General features: G+C 37.9%; 1 protein-coding gene across 1 annotated transcript in view; it reads left to right on the forward strand.

Annotated features, from left to right (window-relative positions):
• NBEA (neurobeachin) overlaps positions 1-13,723 on the forward strand; it is an 827,350-nt gene that overhangs the window by 565,979 nt on the left and 247,648 nt on the right. Inside the window, exon 38 of the mRNA XM_025215995.1 lies at positions 3,688-3,749. Coding sequence (XP_025071780.1) covers positions 3,688-3,749 — 62 coding nt within the window. The remainder of the gene's footprint in view (positions 1-3,687; positions 3,750-13,723) is intronic.

Below are 13,723 nucleotides of genomic sequence, written 5' to 3' on the forward strand. Positions count from 1 at the left end.
GCCACTTCTGGCAAAGATTGCAAGATTTGTTGGGCCCAGGAGCTAGGACAAGTAGGAACATGAACCTAGCTTGGTAGGGCACTCAAGCTGGAAAAGGGGAATACTGACTTCTAGTCCCTGTTGTCTGTAGTTGTCTGTGTATTTTACATTAAACAGTCATTTGATAGAAAAACGTTAATGCTGGATCGTGGACTAGAAGTCCTAGGACACTTCACCTCCCAGGAGAATGCCCTAACTAGGACAGATTAAGGCTGTCTTCTGGGCTGTCTGTTTCTGGCCCCATGAATCTTGCATTCCTAGTCCACAATCCTGCATAACATTTTGGAGCAATTTTGGACCATTTAGTTGGTATAATTAAAGATACCACACCTACCCAAAGAACCTTGCCTACCCCAGTCTATATAGTTTGGTGGTTGGTACACCCTCCTGGAAGTTGGGAGCAGTAGATTTCAAACACTTCAGGATGAACCCAATTTTCCCACCTCCTGGTCAATTGGTGTAACCAGTAAGTCATTATCTTAAACAGGGCTGTCTACCTGGTGCCCAGCAGACCACATGTAGCTCTCAGGCACTGCTCTTCTCATTCTCCTGCTGCTGCTGGGGTTCCTAGGCTCCCCATCCCTTCTCTAGCTTCTGCTTTCTGCCCTGACCAGGTAGGGCAGAATGACCTACAAGGCCAAAATAGCCCATGGCCAGAGGATTTGGGGAGACCTTGGACCCGCACACAGTGTTGTACCGCAAGGGATAAGCCTGCCATGTGATGGGGTGGGAGGGACCCATGTGGCACAGTATGGAGGTGGCAGGTGACCCAGGGATTGTGCAGCATGTTGCTGGGGGCTCTACAATCCCTATCCACTTAGAAGTTGGGTCCGTGTAACTCCCAGTCCATTTGTGATTGCTTCTTTCTTCTCTTGCCCATATCTAGAGGTCTGCCTGCTTCATTTCTGCTGTACACTGAATGTACTATACACTCCAGTGGCTTGATGCACCCTTCCCCCACAATCTCCCTGCATGCCAGCTCCCCCCTCCCCCTTTACTTCTATTTTCATGTGTAAATAGTTACACTAGTGGAATCTGTAATTTGTAAAAGTATCTCTCTCTTTTTTGTCTGGGAGTTGCATTATTGTGGGTGTCAACATTTTAAACTCTATTGGGGGTGACGTTATGCTGGAAGGTGTTAACGGTTCCCATCAGCTGGTTCTTGATCTCTAGATGATTACAGACCTGGTTACAGCTGATGGGTGTGCTAGCCAGATGTCAGGGGCTCTGTGCATCTCCATTTTCCCCTCTTGATTTGCTCCAAAATCATGGTTCTGTGTATCAATGCTTAGAACAGTCCCTGGAATTTTGGAACCGGTTGAATACAGTGCTCAGAAATTGTTACATTTAATCCAGACAGAAAAGTGTTGCCAAGTAGAATGGAAGGCCTCATTTCAGTCAGTCTGTAGTAACCTAATCAGGATTTCTAGAAGTCTGATATAGTATGATAAACTTTTTATTAGAAATACCTGTGTTTGCATTAACACAGGGTGTCTGTGATTTCCTTCAAACAAGGATTCTGTTTTACCTACATTGCCCACCAGAAAAGGACCCTGATTTCCCAAAGAGAAGTTCTGAAATTCAGAACTTCTCTTGGAGAAATCAGGGTCCTTTTCTGGTGATCATGACAATTGTGATATTCTCTTTATGTCACTTAAGACGCACCTATTTCTTATTTTGCCACACAAAAAAGCACATCACATTGCTTGGCTACTATAAGTGCCTGCAGACATTTAAACGTTTTAATGTAATGAAAAATACAGGGAAAAAATGTTTGTTAACTGTGCTTCTTTAATGTGGAAAGAATATATTTTTCTGCTTGCTAAATATATTTATTGCATGAAAATGTACCAAAGAAGTTGCTGCTGAAAAGATAATTGCTTGTTATCTGATTCAGCTATCTTTCCTTTACTCTGCTTTAATGATACAGGAAGCTCAGTAAGGAAACACTTTTTTCTTTTTAAAAATACCTTTAAATTATTTAAGTAATTTAGAACATTGTTTCGTGAGGAGATATTCTACTAGAGTTTATTTCATTTTAAAAACATGCATGCTAACAGTTTAATATGAAAGAAAATATATATGCTTAATAAACAGATTTTTTAATTCTGCTGAACCAAAGGTGGTTTTTCATGGCTTCAAACAGTATCTCTCATTTTTTTTAGACTGTTCATGCACGCAAACTATGTGGAGTTAGCTGTGTAGTTCTTCTTTGTCAGGTTTCAAGTAGTTGAAGTAGCCTGCAGGTGATAAGTGTCCCATTAATCTTTTTGATTCTCTAGCAGCACTTGAGCATGAGTATAACTGATCAATTACAGCAATTGTCTCCCTAAATGAGCTTTTCACATCTGCCTCTTATTTCATTAGTTAACTGTCTGCTCATAGATCTGATAGAATGGAATTGTAGTGCCTTCTTACAGCTTGTTCTGTCTTACTGTACAATAAGGATGGGGTTGTTAGCAAAGTGGGCACAAAAGGGTATTTATCCACTACCTGTAATAAATATACATGCAATTGTGTAGGAGTGCTTTTGTCTCTAATGGCTCTTTGTTGAAACCTACTTAAATCAATTTGCTTTACAGCTTTCCTTTTACCATCTAGCAGTATGAGTCATGTTTTTATATATATTTAAAAAAAAAATTAATACCCTACAGAGGATGCATTCAAATCCCAACCCATCATGATGGATGTATTAAAATTTGATATTTGCCATATTTAGAGTTCACAACAAAAATTGCATGCCTCTACCATATTCTAAATGAACCAATCTGTTGTTTCCAATGCATCTTTTATTTTCATAGATGTGTCACTGGCGCTCTCCAAAATTAACTCTAGAATTCTAAAGCTGCAAATAAATAATAACATGCCATATTGTAGCTATTCAAAGCTAAGTTGTGTATGTAGACAAAAATATGTTGTTTAAAAGTCATTTTCTTTCTTATACCTCATTGCATAAATAAAAATATATTTTCCTTTGTCATTTTAACCCATAGCTTTGAAAAAAAGAACTATTTATTTATACTAAGGCATTTAATTACAAGCCTGCATCTATATGTATTATTTCAGAAATAAATTTAGTAGTTATTACAATGATGATAATTCTTATTACTTGAACCTTTGACTTTTTCCACGTGTAAAGGGGAAATGTGAATAGTTACTGGAAAAGGTCTGATTTTCTAAGGACTTTAGGCCTGTGACATAAATTACTTGTATGCATAAAACCTTGCAGGTTTAAGACCCCAGTGATTGTTCTTATGTATTGACAATGCATTTCCAGGTGAATGAGCCATGGATAAGATTGCTTTCTACTAGTCAGAGAGCTGTATTCACCCTGCAAGACTTATTTAAAATTACAAACTATGATTAAATTAAAAAAAATATGTGGTATAAACATGATGAGGTCAGTTCACACTGATTTTTTCCTTGCTTTCTGTATAGTGTATATACAGGTGTATGATCTACATATCTGATTCAAAAGGTCTTAAGCAGTTTGTACTTTAAACTTGTTTCAGTAAATTTGAATGATTAAAAATGCCTAGTAAACAGCTCTGGGGGAAATTAATTCAATCGTACAGTATTTTTAAACTACCAAGTTTTGACAGCTTAATATAAGCAGCCTTTTTAAATTCATTTTTGATTTTGTTGCAGGCCTGGTTTGCATGAAATCAAGTACTTCGGTGGTTGAACTTGTTATGCTGCTTTGTTCACAGGTAAGGCATTTCTTGGCTTTAATCAGTTTCTTCTCACAATGACATATTACTGTAAGTTTCAGAGTTTAGTATTCTTGTTTGTTTATTCTTTTCATTTTTTCTAGTGTTTCTATGTAAATATGATGAAACTATAAATGTCATTGTTCCCATCTGAATATGATTTCTTATTGTAATATGAGTGTACAGTTCTTATACAATTTTTGCATAGAGTAATTTTTATATACTGCTTGTAAGAGAGAGATGTCCATACACAGTACATTTTTACTGTTGTACACATGCCTATGTACTTTTTCCTATGTTAGCGTAGGTTCAAGAAGGAGAATTCAGAATCTATTTTCATAATTTATTTTGAATTTTAATCTTATTGAATTAGTAACTTGCAAGACTTGGACAGTGGACTTTCACATTTAATGTTGCTTGTCACAAATTATTGCACATTTAATGTAAGCTTCTAGTATTTAAAAAGCTGGGGGAAATTGTTTTCAATAAGCTCCCTTTGCATTTAGCAAATATTTATATATTCAAATTATTCAATATAGCATTAGAATTTGGGGGTGAGAAATCTGGAAAGATGGAAATAAAACTAACAACATCATTTTTAAAATATATTGAAACTAATAATTTCTGTTTGATAATATAACTCTGAATTTTAATTATATATCTCAAAAAAGGCTACTGGATAAGTTTCATACATAAAAATGTTTTTAAAATTAGTAATACTAGTAACAATCAACAAACATTTTGTGATTTCATTAGTTATCTACAGTAAATGCATATGACCTAACAGAACCCAAGTCTCCTACAGGTTTGAAGTTGTCCTCAAAAATAGTTATTTCATATAATTAAAAGTCACACAAAAGCTAAATAAAAATTAAACTCATACAGGGTTAGTATATAAAAATAATGTGCCTGTTTAAATATACTATTAATATTAAGAAAGTGCTTGTTCTTCGTTTCCACTGTAGAATCCACTGCATATTGGAAATATGTTTTACAACTTGTAATAAAAATGAGTTTCTACCAGCAGCTTAAATGAAGTCTGTTTCAAAAGTACAGCTTGCTGAAAATTAGTAACATTTACAACTGAATTCAGTTTTTTTTCTAACTTACCTGCTGTTTGCCAGTCCATAGGTTGCATTTCTTCAAGCTTGTGCCCATAAGGAAATCATTAGATCCTGTTTTTTTTCTTTTACCCAAGATGGATATTGGTTTGGGAGAAGTTAAAGAAAAATACATCACTGGCAGGAATCCTCAGTGGGGTTTGAACTTCAAACCTTCTCCTGCAGGGTACTTGAAAAATTTGTTACCTAATGGTTAAATCCTGGGTTCAAGGGAAATTCCAAAAAATCCATTAAGGCCTTTGCATTTCGTGTCATGGTACTTTTTTTTAAACAGCTTTTGAAGCCTTTACTTGTAGAGAGGAATAACTTAGAATGCTTTCTTCTTAGCCTTTGCTTTTACTGCAATTCACAGGAATAAAATGGAATGTAGCATTAGGGTCTAGTGTCTTTGATGGCCTCATCATCTAATCATAGGTTTAACATTACTCATTTGCTGGCTCCAGGAATTCCTGCCATTAAGGGCCCTAGAGATGAAACTTTGCCTCAAATATTGATTGAAAGGAAGAGTGAGAAATTTAAGCTCTTTCTGCAGTGCTTTTCCTTTAGACATCTCAGAAGCTCTGTAACAAATATAGCTAAATCAATTTGATATGTCCTTGTGAATTTTTTTAAAGTTATTTAATGTTTCAAATGTGCAACCATACATTTTTAAAAGATAGTACTCATAGTTTACTTCCTTAAAAAAGCACGTACACTTATTAAACACTTAAATGCTCCCTCCATTTCTCTTACATTTCAGAATAGTAATTCAGTTTCTATTACACTGCCAAATGTTAATGTTTTTCTACCAGTGAGCTCTCCTCCCTTCATCCAGTCTCCCACATAAAAAGGATTGCTTACTGTGCCCCACAATTGGCATTTTTGAGAGTTTTAGGACTGTCTCCTTGGCCTGCAAATTAAGGACAACTGTGCCCCGTTTTCCACTTTTACCCAGCACTTTTGAAATTATCATTGTAACTTTATCTTATTTTGGGCCAAAGGTCTTGAGGTGTTTTGTATGGATTGCTCAAGGCCAGGTACAGATGTTACACTTTTAATGATCGCAAACTGGCCTATATACAGAACAGAACAGAACAGAATTTTGGCACACGCAGACTAGTTTAAAGCTGGCAGAACCCAGTCTAAGATTGCCCCTCCCCACCCAAAGAGCAAATGTGTGTTCTGTTCACAACCAATTGAAACTACACTGCTTACAGAAAACCGCGTAAATTACATGGATTCCATCTTGGGCCTTCTGAATGCCTGTACCTAACCCAGGGAGCTCTTAGGTATGGGTCCAGCTCAAATATTTCTCCCCTTTTGCAATTAATCAAATCAGCCTAGGAGTTGTATTTACCTCAGATAATGCCACAAAACCATCAGGTTTGCAATCTCAATATTTTTCTGTAATACAGATGTTTTGACTTTTCTGTTTACTTTTAAAGCCAGTTGTCAACAAGGTACACTAAGTAGGTCTGAAAGAATTTTTATGTGAAAAAAATAGTGGAAAATATTGAATAAAAGAAGAAGAAATGTGGATATAGGATGGTAATGTAATCACTGATAAGCAAGAGAACTGGGAGTTAGGAGTTTGGGTTGTTTTATCAGTGCTGCTACAGAATTAGCCACAAGATGATGGCGATACCCATCCTTCTCTGAAAGCTTATTTGAGAAATACAGCTTGGAAATCCTATATAAATGTTCAGCTTTTTATAATATAGGACATAACTAACGCTGCTTTGCTAACATGAGTAAATCCAAATAGTTAAAATGGATGTTCAAAGTGAATTACATTCTCCAGTTTACTTGTGGAAGCTTGAAGTGCATGTCTTTCAAAGGATAGATGATGATCTAGAAACCTTTGAAAAGTAAGATTTTGTTTGCATAGAATTCAGTAACTTTAGACACAGAAAAAGGAAAGGGAAATGCACAGTTTGTTTTCCTTTCATTTGCTACAGCAAATTAGATGCTTTTATGCTCTTTATGTTGGAAATTCCATGTTAACGACTACAGATTAGCAAGGATGTCAGAATTTTTTTTTCTTATCTGAGCTCCTGAATAAACTTAACATTGCCAGTGGCTCAAGTCCAAGGTATGGTCTAAATTTACATGAAATATCATATTACAAATGTCTGAAGGTACATGTCATGGATAATTCAGTTCACATGGGCAGCCTTTTAGCCTCTAAAGGGTATGCAATCAAGTCTTTTTCCCCAAGGAATTTCAAGTTTCTGTGAAAAATACATTTTAAGCTTTAAAGGAACTCCTGTAGGAATGGCGCATTATCTGGGTTTCAAAAATTATTTTTCTTCTTTGTATTTTCAGTACATCTTTGTCTGCTGTAATTTTTCTCTTACAATATTGGTGGTGTCATACTTCTCATTTCATTAGACTAAAAAGTAGCTTAATTTTGGATGTATTTACGTCTTTTGATTTCCTATATGCAGAATGAAATTAATGTTCTATATACTCTACGTATAAAATATATTTCAGGGAATTCATGGTAAATATGCAGTGACTTGCATGAAACAGGCACTTTCATTTTGGATGCAGTATATTTTCTCATAAAAAAGGATGAAGATGTGTTCTTTTGACAAGATCTGTCCTTGATTAGCTAGTCTTTGTTCCCCATAGCCTTGTTGTGCATTTCACAGCTGTGATACTGTTTTGAGTGGCAGCTTTTTAAAAATAAATCATACAATTTTTTAAAAGAAAGTGCTCCACATTAATTTTTACAGTATAGTTCCTCCTTTGATATATAGGAGATTTAGATTTCAGTATTTTTCCAATATTTTTTTAAATAGTACATTAATTTATAATTACTTCCAGATTTTTTGCAAGTCTCCCCTCTTTAGAGGTACATACAGCTTCTGCAGAAACTGAGTGATATTATCCCAAAGGATTTTTCAAGTTTTTATAATAAATCCTTATCAGATATCACTTACGTTTTTTCTGTACCTCATCTGTCAACATGAGGGGTTTATTTTCTTTAATAGAAAATATTGTTTTAGTATTTAAGATACATTACTAGTTCACCTGTTTAAAAGTAAATCATGTAATCAGCAAATACTAGCTTTATGTAATAAATCAACATATTGCATTGAAACTCTAATGCACATAGAAAAAAATAGCTGACAAACTTCAGTGTTTGGCAGTTTTGAAGAATTTATTCTCTTGATTAAATAAAAGGGACTTTTTGTGCTCTAAGTTTGAGCGAAATAACCTAAGGGTCTAGAAGGGAAACATTTTAAAAGGGGGAGCATAGCTTAGTCTTGATTCCCTTTCTTGAGGAAAAGCATGGCTTTTAGACATTACACATCCTTATATAGGAGCTCCCCAGGGATGCTATTTGGAGCAATGATTGGTGAAGGGGAATTCACCTATAAAAAGTAAAAATTGCTTGATTAATTAACCAAGACATTTTTAGGAGATCTTCATAGATATGAGAAATTTCCAAAACAGCCGTCTCATAATTAAGCTGTAAATAGAGTTTGGAAATAGTTTTTGTGAGAAACTGTACAACAGAAATAGTTTATAGAGAACAAATATTGCCAGATCACATGGACGCCTTTATAGTTAGGGTGACTCTAAGGAAATCCAGGACATCTGGAACACTGCTCTACCCTCCCCCCATCCAAGTCAATGGCACTGCTGGAGACAGAGGCAGGTGGGAAGAGGCATGGGGCACAGTCTAGTAGAGAGGTGAAGCAGTGCAGTGCACCGTGCTATTCTACATTCCCACTGAATTGTGCCCAATGCCCCTGCAATTCTGGGATTTCTGTTTTCATTTTCATGGTTTGGCTGGGACCAGCCTACAAAATCTGAGACTGTCCCAACCAAACCAGGATGTATGGTCACCCTACTTATAAAGGAAATTATAAAATTAGTAAACAAATTAAGCACATTGGAACCTGTATCTGGATTTTCCTGAAAACAGTAAAAACTTTGGTTAACAATGCTAACTTTTCAAATGAGATTATATCTATTTAGATTGTCTAGCATCTTTATATGGAAAAAGAAAAAAAATTGTACCATATTTTGAGAAATAGTATTTACAAACATGAGTAATTAGAAAACAAACATGGACAAAATCATGCCAAAGGCAACCTGAGTGAGCATATGGAAAAGCAGATATGAGCTTGTAGTTCAATAGGAGGAAAAAAAATAGAGTTCTATTTTGCAGTGTTTCCAGAGGTAATAGCCCTGCTGTGTAGGGCTGTTGTGGCAACACGGTTGGGGTACATACAGACGTTCATGGAAGTTAGGGGGAAGTTAGATTACATTAAAAATCGCTATCTAGTCTTAGTTCACCCAGGTGCAGACCTTACATTTAGATCCCTAGTTGGGTCGATCTAAGTGTGAACCATACAGAAGTTCAGGACAGTTAGATTGGTCTAAAAGTGTTTGACCTGATCTAAGTTAACTGTACCTCTGAGATAGTCTAACTTAAATCAGGTCCAGTAAGAGTGATCTAACTGAACCTCTGTAGAGTTCCCAGCACAGCCCTGGAGCCAGGAAATCCCAGCTACTGCCCCAGCCCCTTCCCTCACCCCCACATAGACAACCGCCTCCCCTAAGCCCACCAATCCACCCCTCCCTCATCCTGCAAGCTGCTCCCAGTACTGGTTTTACTAGCATTTGCCAGTGCCAGGAGCAGGCCCTCTCAGAGTTCGAGAGAGGCCCAGGCCACTTCCATTTTTTGAGGCTCAAAATACAATGCAATAATTTGTAATAAATGTTCCTTTTTTATTTAACAAGTGCATTTCTAGCTTTTTTTCTTCTTTCAATTCTGTCAGTGTATCTCTGTGTCTGTATGTATAACTTCATTTGGAGATAATGTCAAAAGTCTAAATTTGAGGCCCTCTGTGAATGAGAGGCCCAGGCCAAATGGCCCTCCTGACCCCCCCGTGATAGGCCCTGGCCAGGAGCTGAAGAAATAAGTTGGGATGGTGGAAGGGGTACATGGGTTGGGGGGGGGGCGGCATTATTTTGCCAGGGTAGGAGGGTTGTTCTTCTAGTAGTAGGGGATGTTGGAGGGACTGAAAATAGCCCTTGGTCCCAGGGGGAGAGAGCCTCCCAAACCATCTCATGGACCCCACGAGCCCCCATGATCCCATCAAACCCTCATTTTGGTCATTTTTAACTTAGTTTAACCTTGAATGTCTGTATGTACCCATAAAGTACTATTTTTTTATTTTTAGTCACTTTTATATGTGGAATGCAGGTTGGAAGGGAACAAAAAATTTGTAAGAGTAAACAAGACACAGGCCTAGTTTATGAAAAGGGATATTAGATTGGTCACGAGGGCATTGTTTTCTCTGGAGAGTGGGAGAGGTATATATTCCCCCAAAATTATTTGGCAGTCTCCATTTACCACAAAGACTTACTTGATCCCAGATTGCACATCTCCCTTCCTACTGTAGAGGAGCCTAATAGTTTCCTTTTTTTCAAGAGGCTACTCATGAATAGTTCTCCATTGTCATAAATTTTTCATTCCTGGATATGGAACTGAACTACAGAAGTGTGTACAAAAATCCAAACTCAATAATTTTCCTATAAACATATCAAGATCCTAGTAGAATGTGCTCACAGACAAGGGATAAGTCATATTCTGTACCAGAATGGCCAGTGAGTGAAGTTGCAACCCCCTCTACAACATCTACTAACAAATGTTAAGCCTGGAGTAAATAGGAAGCAGGCTTCAAGAGCTCTTGCTCTGAGGAAGTTTGGTTTTGGAAGACCTAGATATCATCTGAATTTGGCCTATGCTACTGCTTAAAGACATCTGGCAGAAGCTTACGCCAAGGCCACAAACTTACCATGTCTAGCAGCAGTAAACTCAAACATGCTGTACTGCTCTGGTTGGGGAACTAGTGCAGTAGTTCTTCTCTGAGTCATGGAGCAGGCAAAGCTGAATGCTTTCAAGTCTCTCTACTGACAAAGCACCCTGCCCCACAGTTGGATCCAACCTGCAGGCCATAGGTTACCAACAGGACCTAAGATTTTCAGGGTTGGGAGAAAGTCAGCAGAATAACCATTTAACACTGAGTCTCTAGCCTTAATATTCTAAGAGGATATGGCCAGAATCCTGTGAAGTGCCACAGTCAGCCTCTAGGGGAAAGAATATAGATCATCCTTGTCTCAGTAGGGCACTGGAGGAGGCATAGGTAGTCTGATTTTTAAGGTCTGGGGTTAACTGGAAAGGGGTTGCAGAGAATTTATCAAAGCAAGAAACTACCTTACAGAAGGAGAGAGAGTTGGAGAAGAAATAAGAGGCTAAAAGAAAATGGAAGAGCTTTCTTTGAGACTTCATTTGACATTAAAAGGAACAAGACAGTATGTGACATGTTTGGATGCACTCCAGAATATCCATTTAAAATAAATAAATTCTTCACTAAAACTTTTACCATCCCTAGTATTTAGGGACTTGACAAGTATATCCCTTGGTCACCTTTACAGGTGTTTGTTTCCCAGTTGCAAGCACTCAGGAATATGATACCATAGTTATTTCCTTTTTTTAGAAAAACAAGCATACAGCCCATGGGCTGGATCCAGCCTGCAAAGCTGCTCTATCCAGACTTCTGTGCTACCAGTGGTTTTCTGGAATTTGGGGGCATGACCCTTGGCACCAGGGCCTGCTGTAGTGTTGCACAGTACAGTTAGGTTGGCATGTATTACAGGGAAATCACATATATTCCACACAGTCTAGAATATTTAGGTGAGCTATCCAAAAGAGTCTTGCCCCAAGTATCTAGCATCTATATTGGTCAGCCCTATAACTTTTACAGTTTTTCTCCTGTACTTAAATGCATTTACATATATGGTTTAATATCCTTTCCAAAACGAAAGCACAAACACCAAGCAATAAAATATAAAATGAGAACTATAATGGGATTGAATTATAATATGTAAATTAACCTTCTCTCCTATACAAGAAACAGAGAGCTTATTTTCACACAAGACTTCTACCTCTGTGCCTTAAACAAATGTTTTCTCCTGATCTCAGTATCTTGCACTCAAAAATTTAGGCTGTTCTGGAAAGAGAACATGACATCAGATGTGTCAGGGATTACTCTGGTTAATTCCTCATGCATAAGAATTACTCTGGATAATTTTTCATATTTGCTGACTCATCCTTCGTGTCCATCTCTTGACTCTCTACTTCTTTTAATCTTAGTTTCAGATGTATGTCCTCATATTTATTCTTTTCTGATGGTGGCCAGTTTCCTTTGCTTCCTTGTACTGTGGGGTACAGGTCTTCAAGTGCCTATTTACTTGGGCACTGTCTATTGCTCTGTTTTGGCCTCCATGATTAGCAAGTATCCTTTGCTCTTCTGTTCACACCTGGGTTTTCATGAAGATCCTGGGGGCTTCAGGATATATCAAAAGAGGATCTCTATCTGGGTCCCAGTAGGAACATGTTAGGTACAAATTCTAGCCCCTTCTGGAATAGTCCTGAACAGATAATAGTCCTGAACCTGCCATATTCCAGCTTTTTAATCAATCAAGATGCATCTCATTGACTGTCCTGTTAGGCCCTTTGCACTTAAAAAAAATTCTTAGCAAAGAGCCAAACATGTAGGCCTTGTGAGTAGGGAGTATTCCTTTATGGCAAGGATGTCAGACATACAGCCAACAGGCTGGATCCAGCCTGCAGAGCTGCTCCATCCAGACTTCTGTGCTACCAGTGGTTTTCTAGAAGTTGGGGGCATGGCCCTTGGCACCAGGGCCTGCTACAGAATCCACAGCCCTCAACATCAGGAGGGCAAGCAGGGACCGTGCTGATATTGCCCCACTCACCCTGCAGTTACTTGCCTTACTGCAACTGCCCCCCACCCAACAGCTTCTGCCACCATTGGCGTATCTTGTCCCACTGACAGTCCAGGTGCCATCACCTCTAGCCTTCCTGCTGCCACAATCACCAGCACCTCCTGTCCAGCTGCTAGCTCCTTTACCCATGCTCTGGGGTGGATCTGGTCTACTAGGAGCCCTGCAGTTTGGATCAGTTGCAGAGTGGGCTTGACACCCCTGCTTCAAGATCTGGGAGAGAGGGTGGGAGGAAGCCAGCTAGTTCGAAGAGCACAGGATTAATGGAGAGTGGGGTATCAGTTCTAATTGTCCACCTCACCAAGTTACACAATGTAAGGAATAGTCTGCCACCTTTCAGAAAAAGTATGTGTATTTTGGAATAACTCTAATCAATTACCTACCCTTAACATCAAAGTTTAGTTGAATTATAATGGGGCTGGCTTTTAGACTGATTACACACGTATGGAAGCTAATACCACAAATAATAAAAAACAACTTGCAGCTTTTAAATTGAGAACAAATATTTTTTCTTGTGAAGTAGATCAAGCACAGTCTAGAAATTATAGATGCACTAGAATTCCATAAAGGTAATTAAGATTAATATTATAATCTCAATTTAGATCTGTCAGTCTCTTCAGAGCTTGCAGACTTTGTTAAATATTTAAATATTTGACTATTTTGCATTTCACTCCTTTCTGTAAATTACCAGTAGGTGCTTCTGGTAATATTAGATTATTTGTTTTGGTGAGATTTGGGGGAGGAGAGGGAGGGTCACTGCCTGACACTGAAAGGAAATGGTTTTGTGTGCTTCCAAAAAGAAGAGAGAGTGAAAGAAAAATGTGAACATGAGCTTCTACAAATCAGTGGCACAGCAGAAGGCTAGTCTCCACAGTCTTTAATTAGTGAGACTGAATGCCCCCTTTACCACAAGATTTTTTTACTATAGTGAACCTTATGTAGCAAATAAGATTCACAACTTTGCTGCTTCAAAAGTTCCTGAATCTCTTTCCTTTGCATCATGAGTGACTGGTACCTCCTGAATCTGGGAGGGCGCCCGCAGAAGCC

Source organism: Alligator sinensis, unplaced genomic scaffold (genome assembly GCF_000455745.1).
Source record: "Alligator sinensis unplaced genomic scaffold, ASM45574v1 scaffold1014_1, whole genome shotgun sequence".
In the NCBI taxonomy this organism is placed as follows: Eukaryota; Metazoa; Chordata; order Crocodylia; family Alligatoridae; genus Alligator; species Alligator sinensis.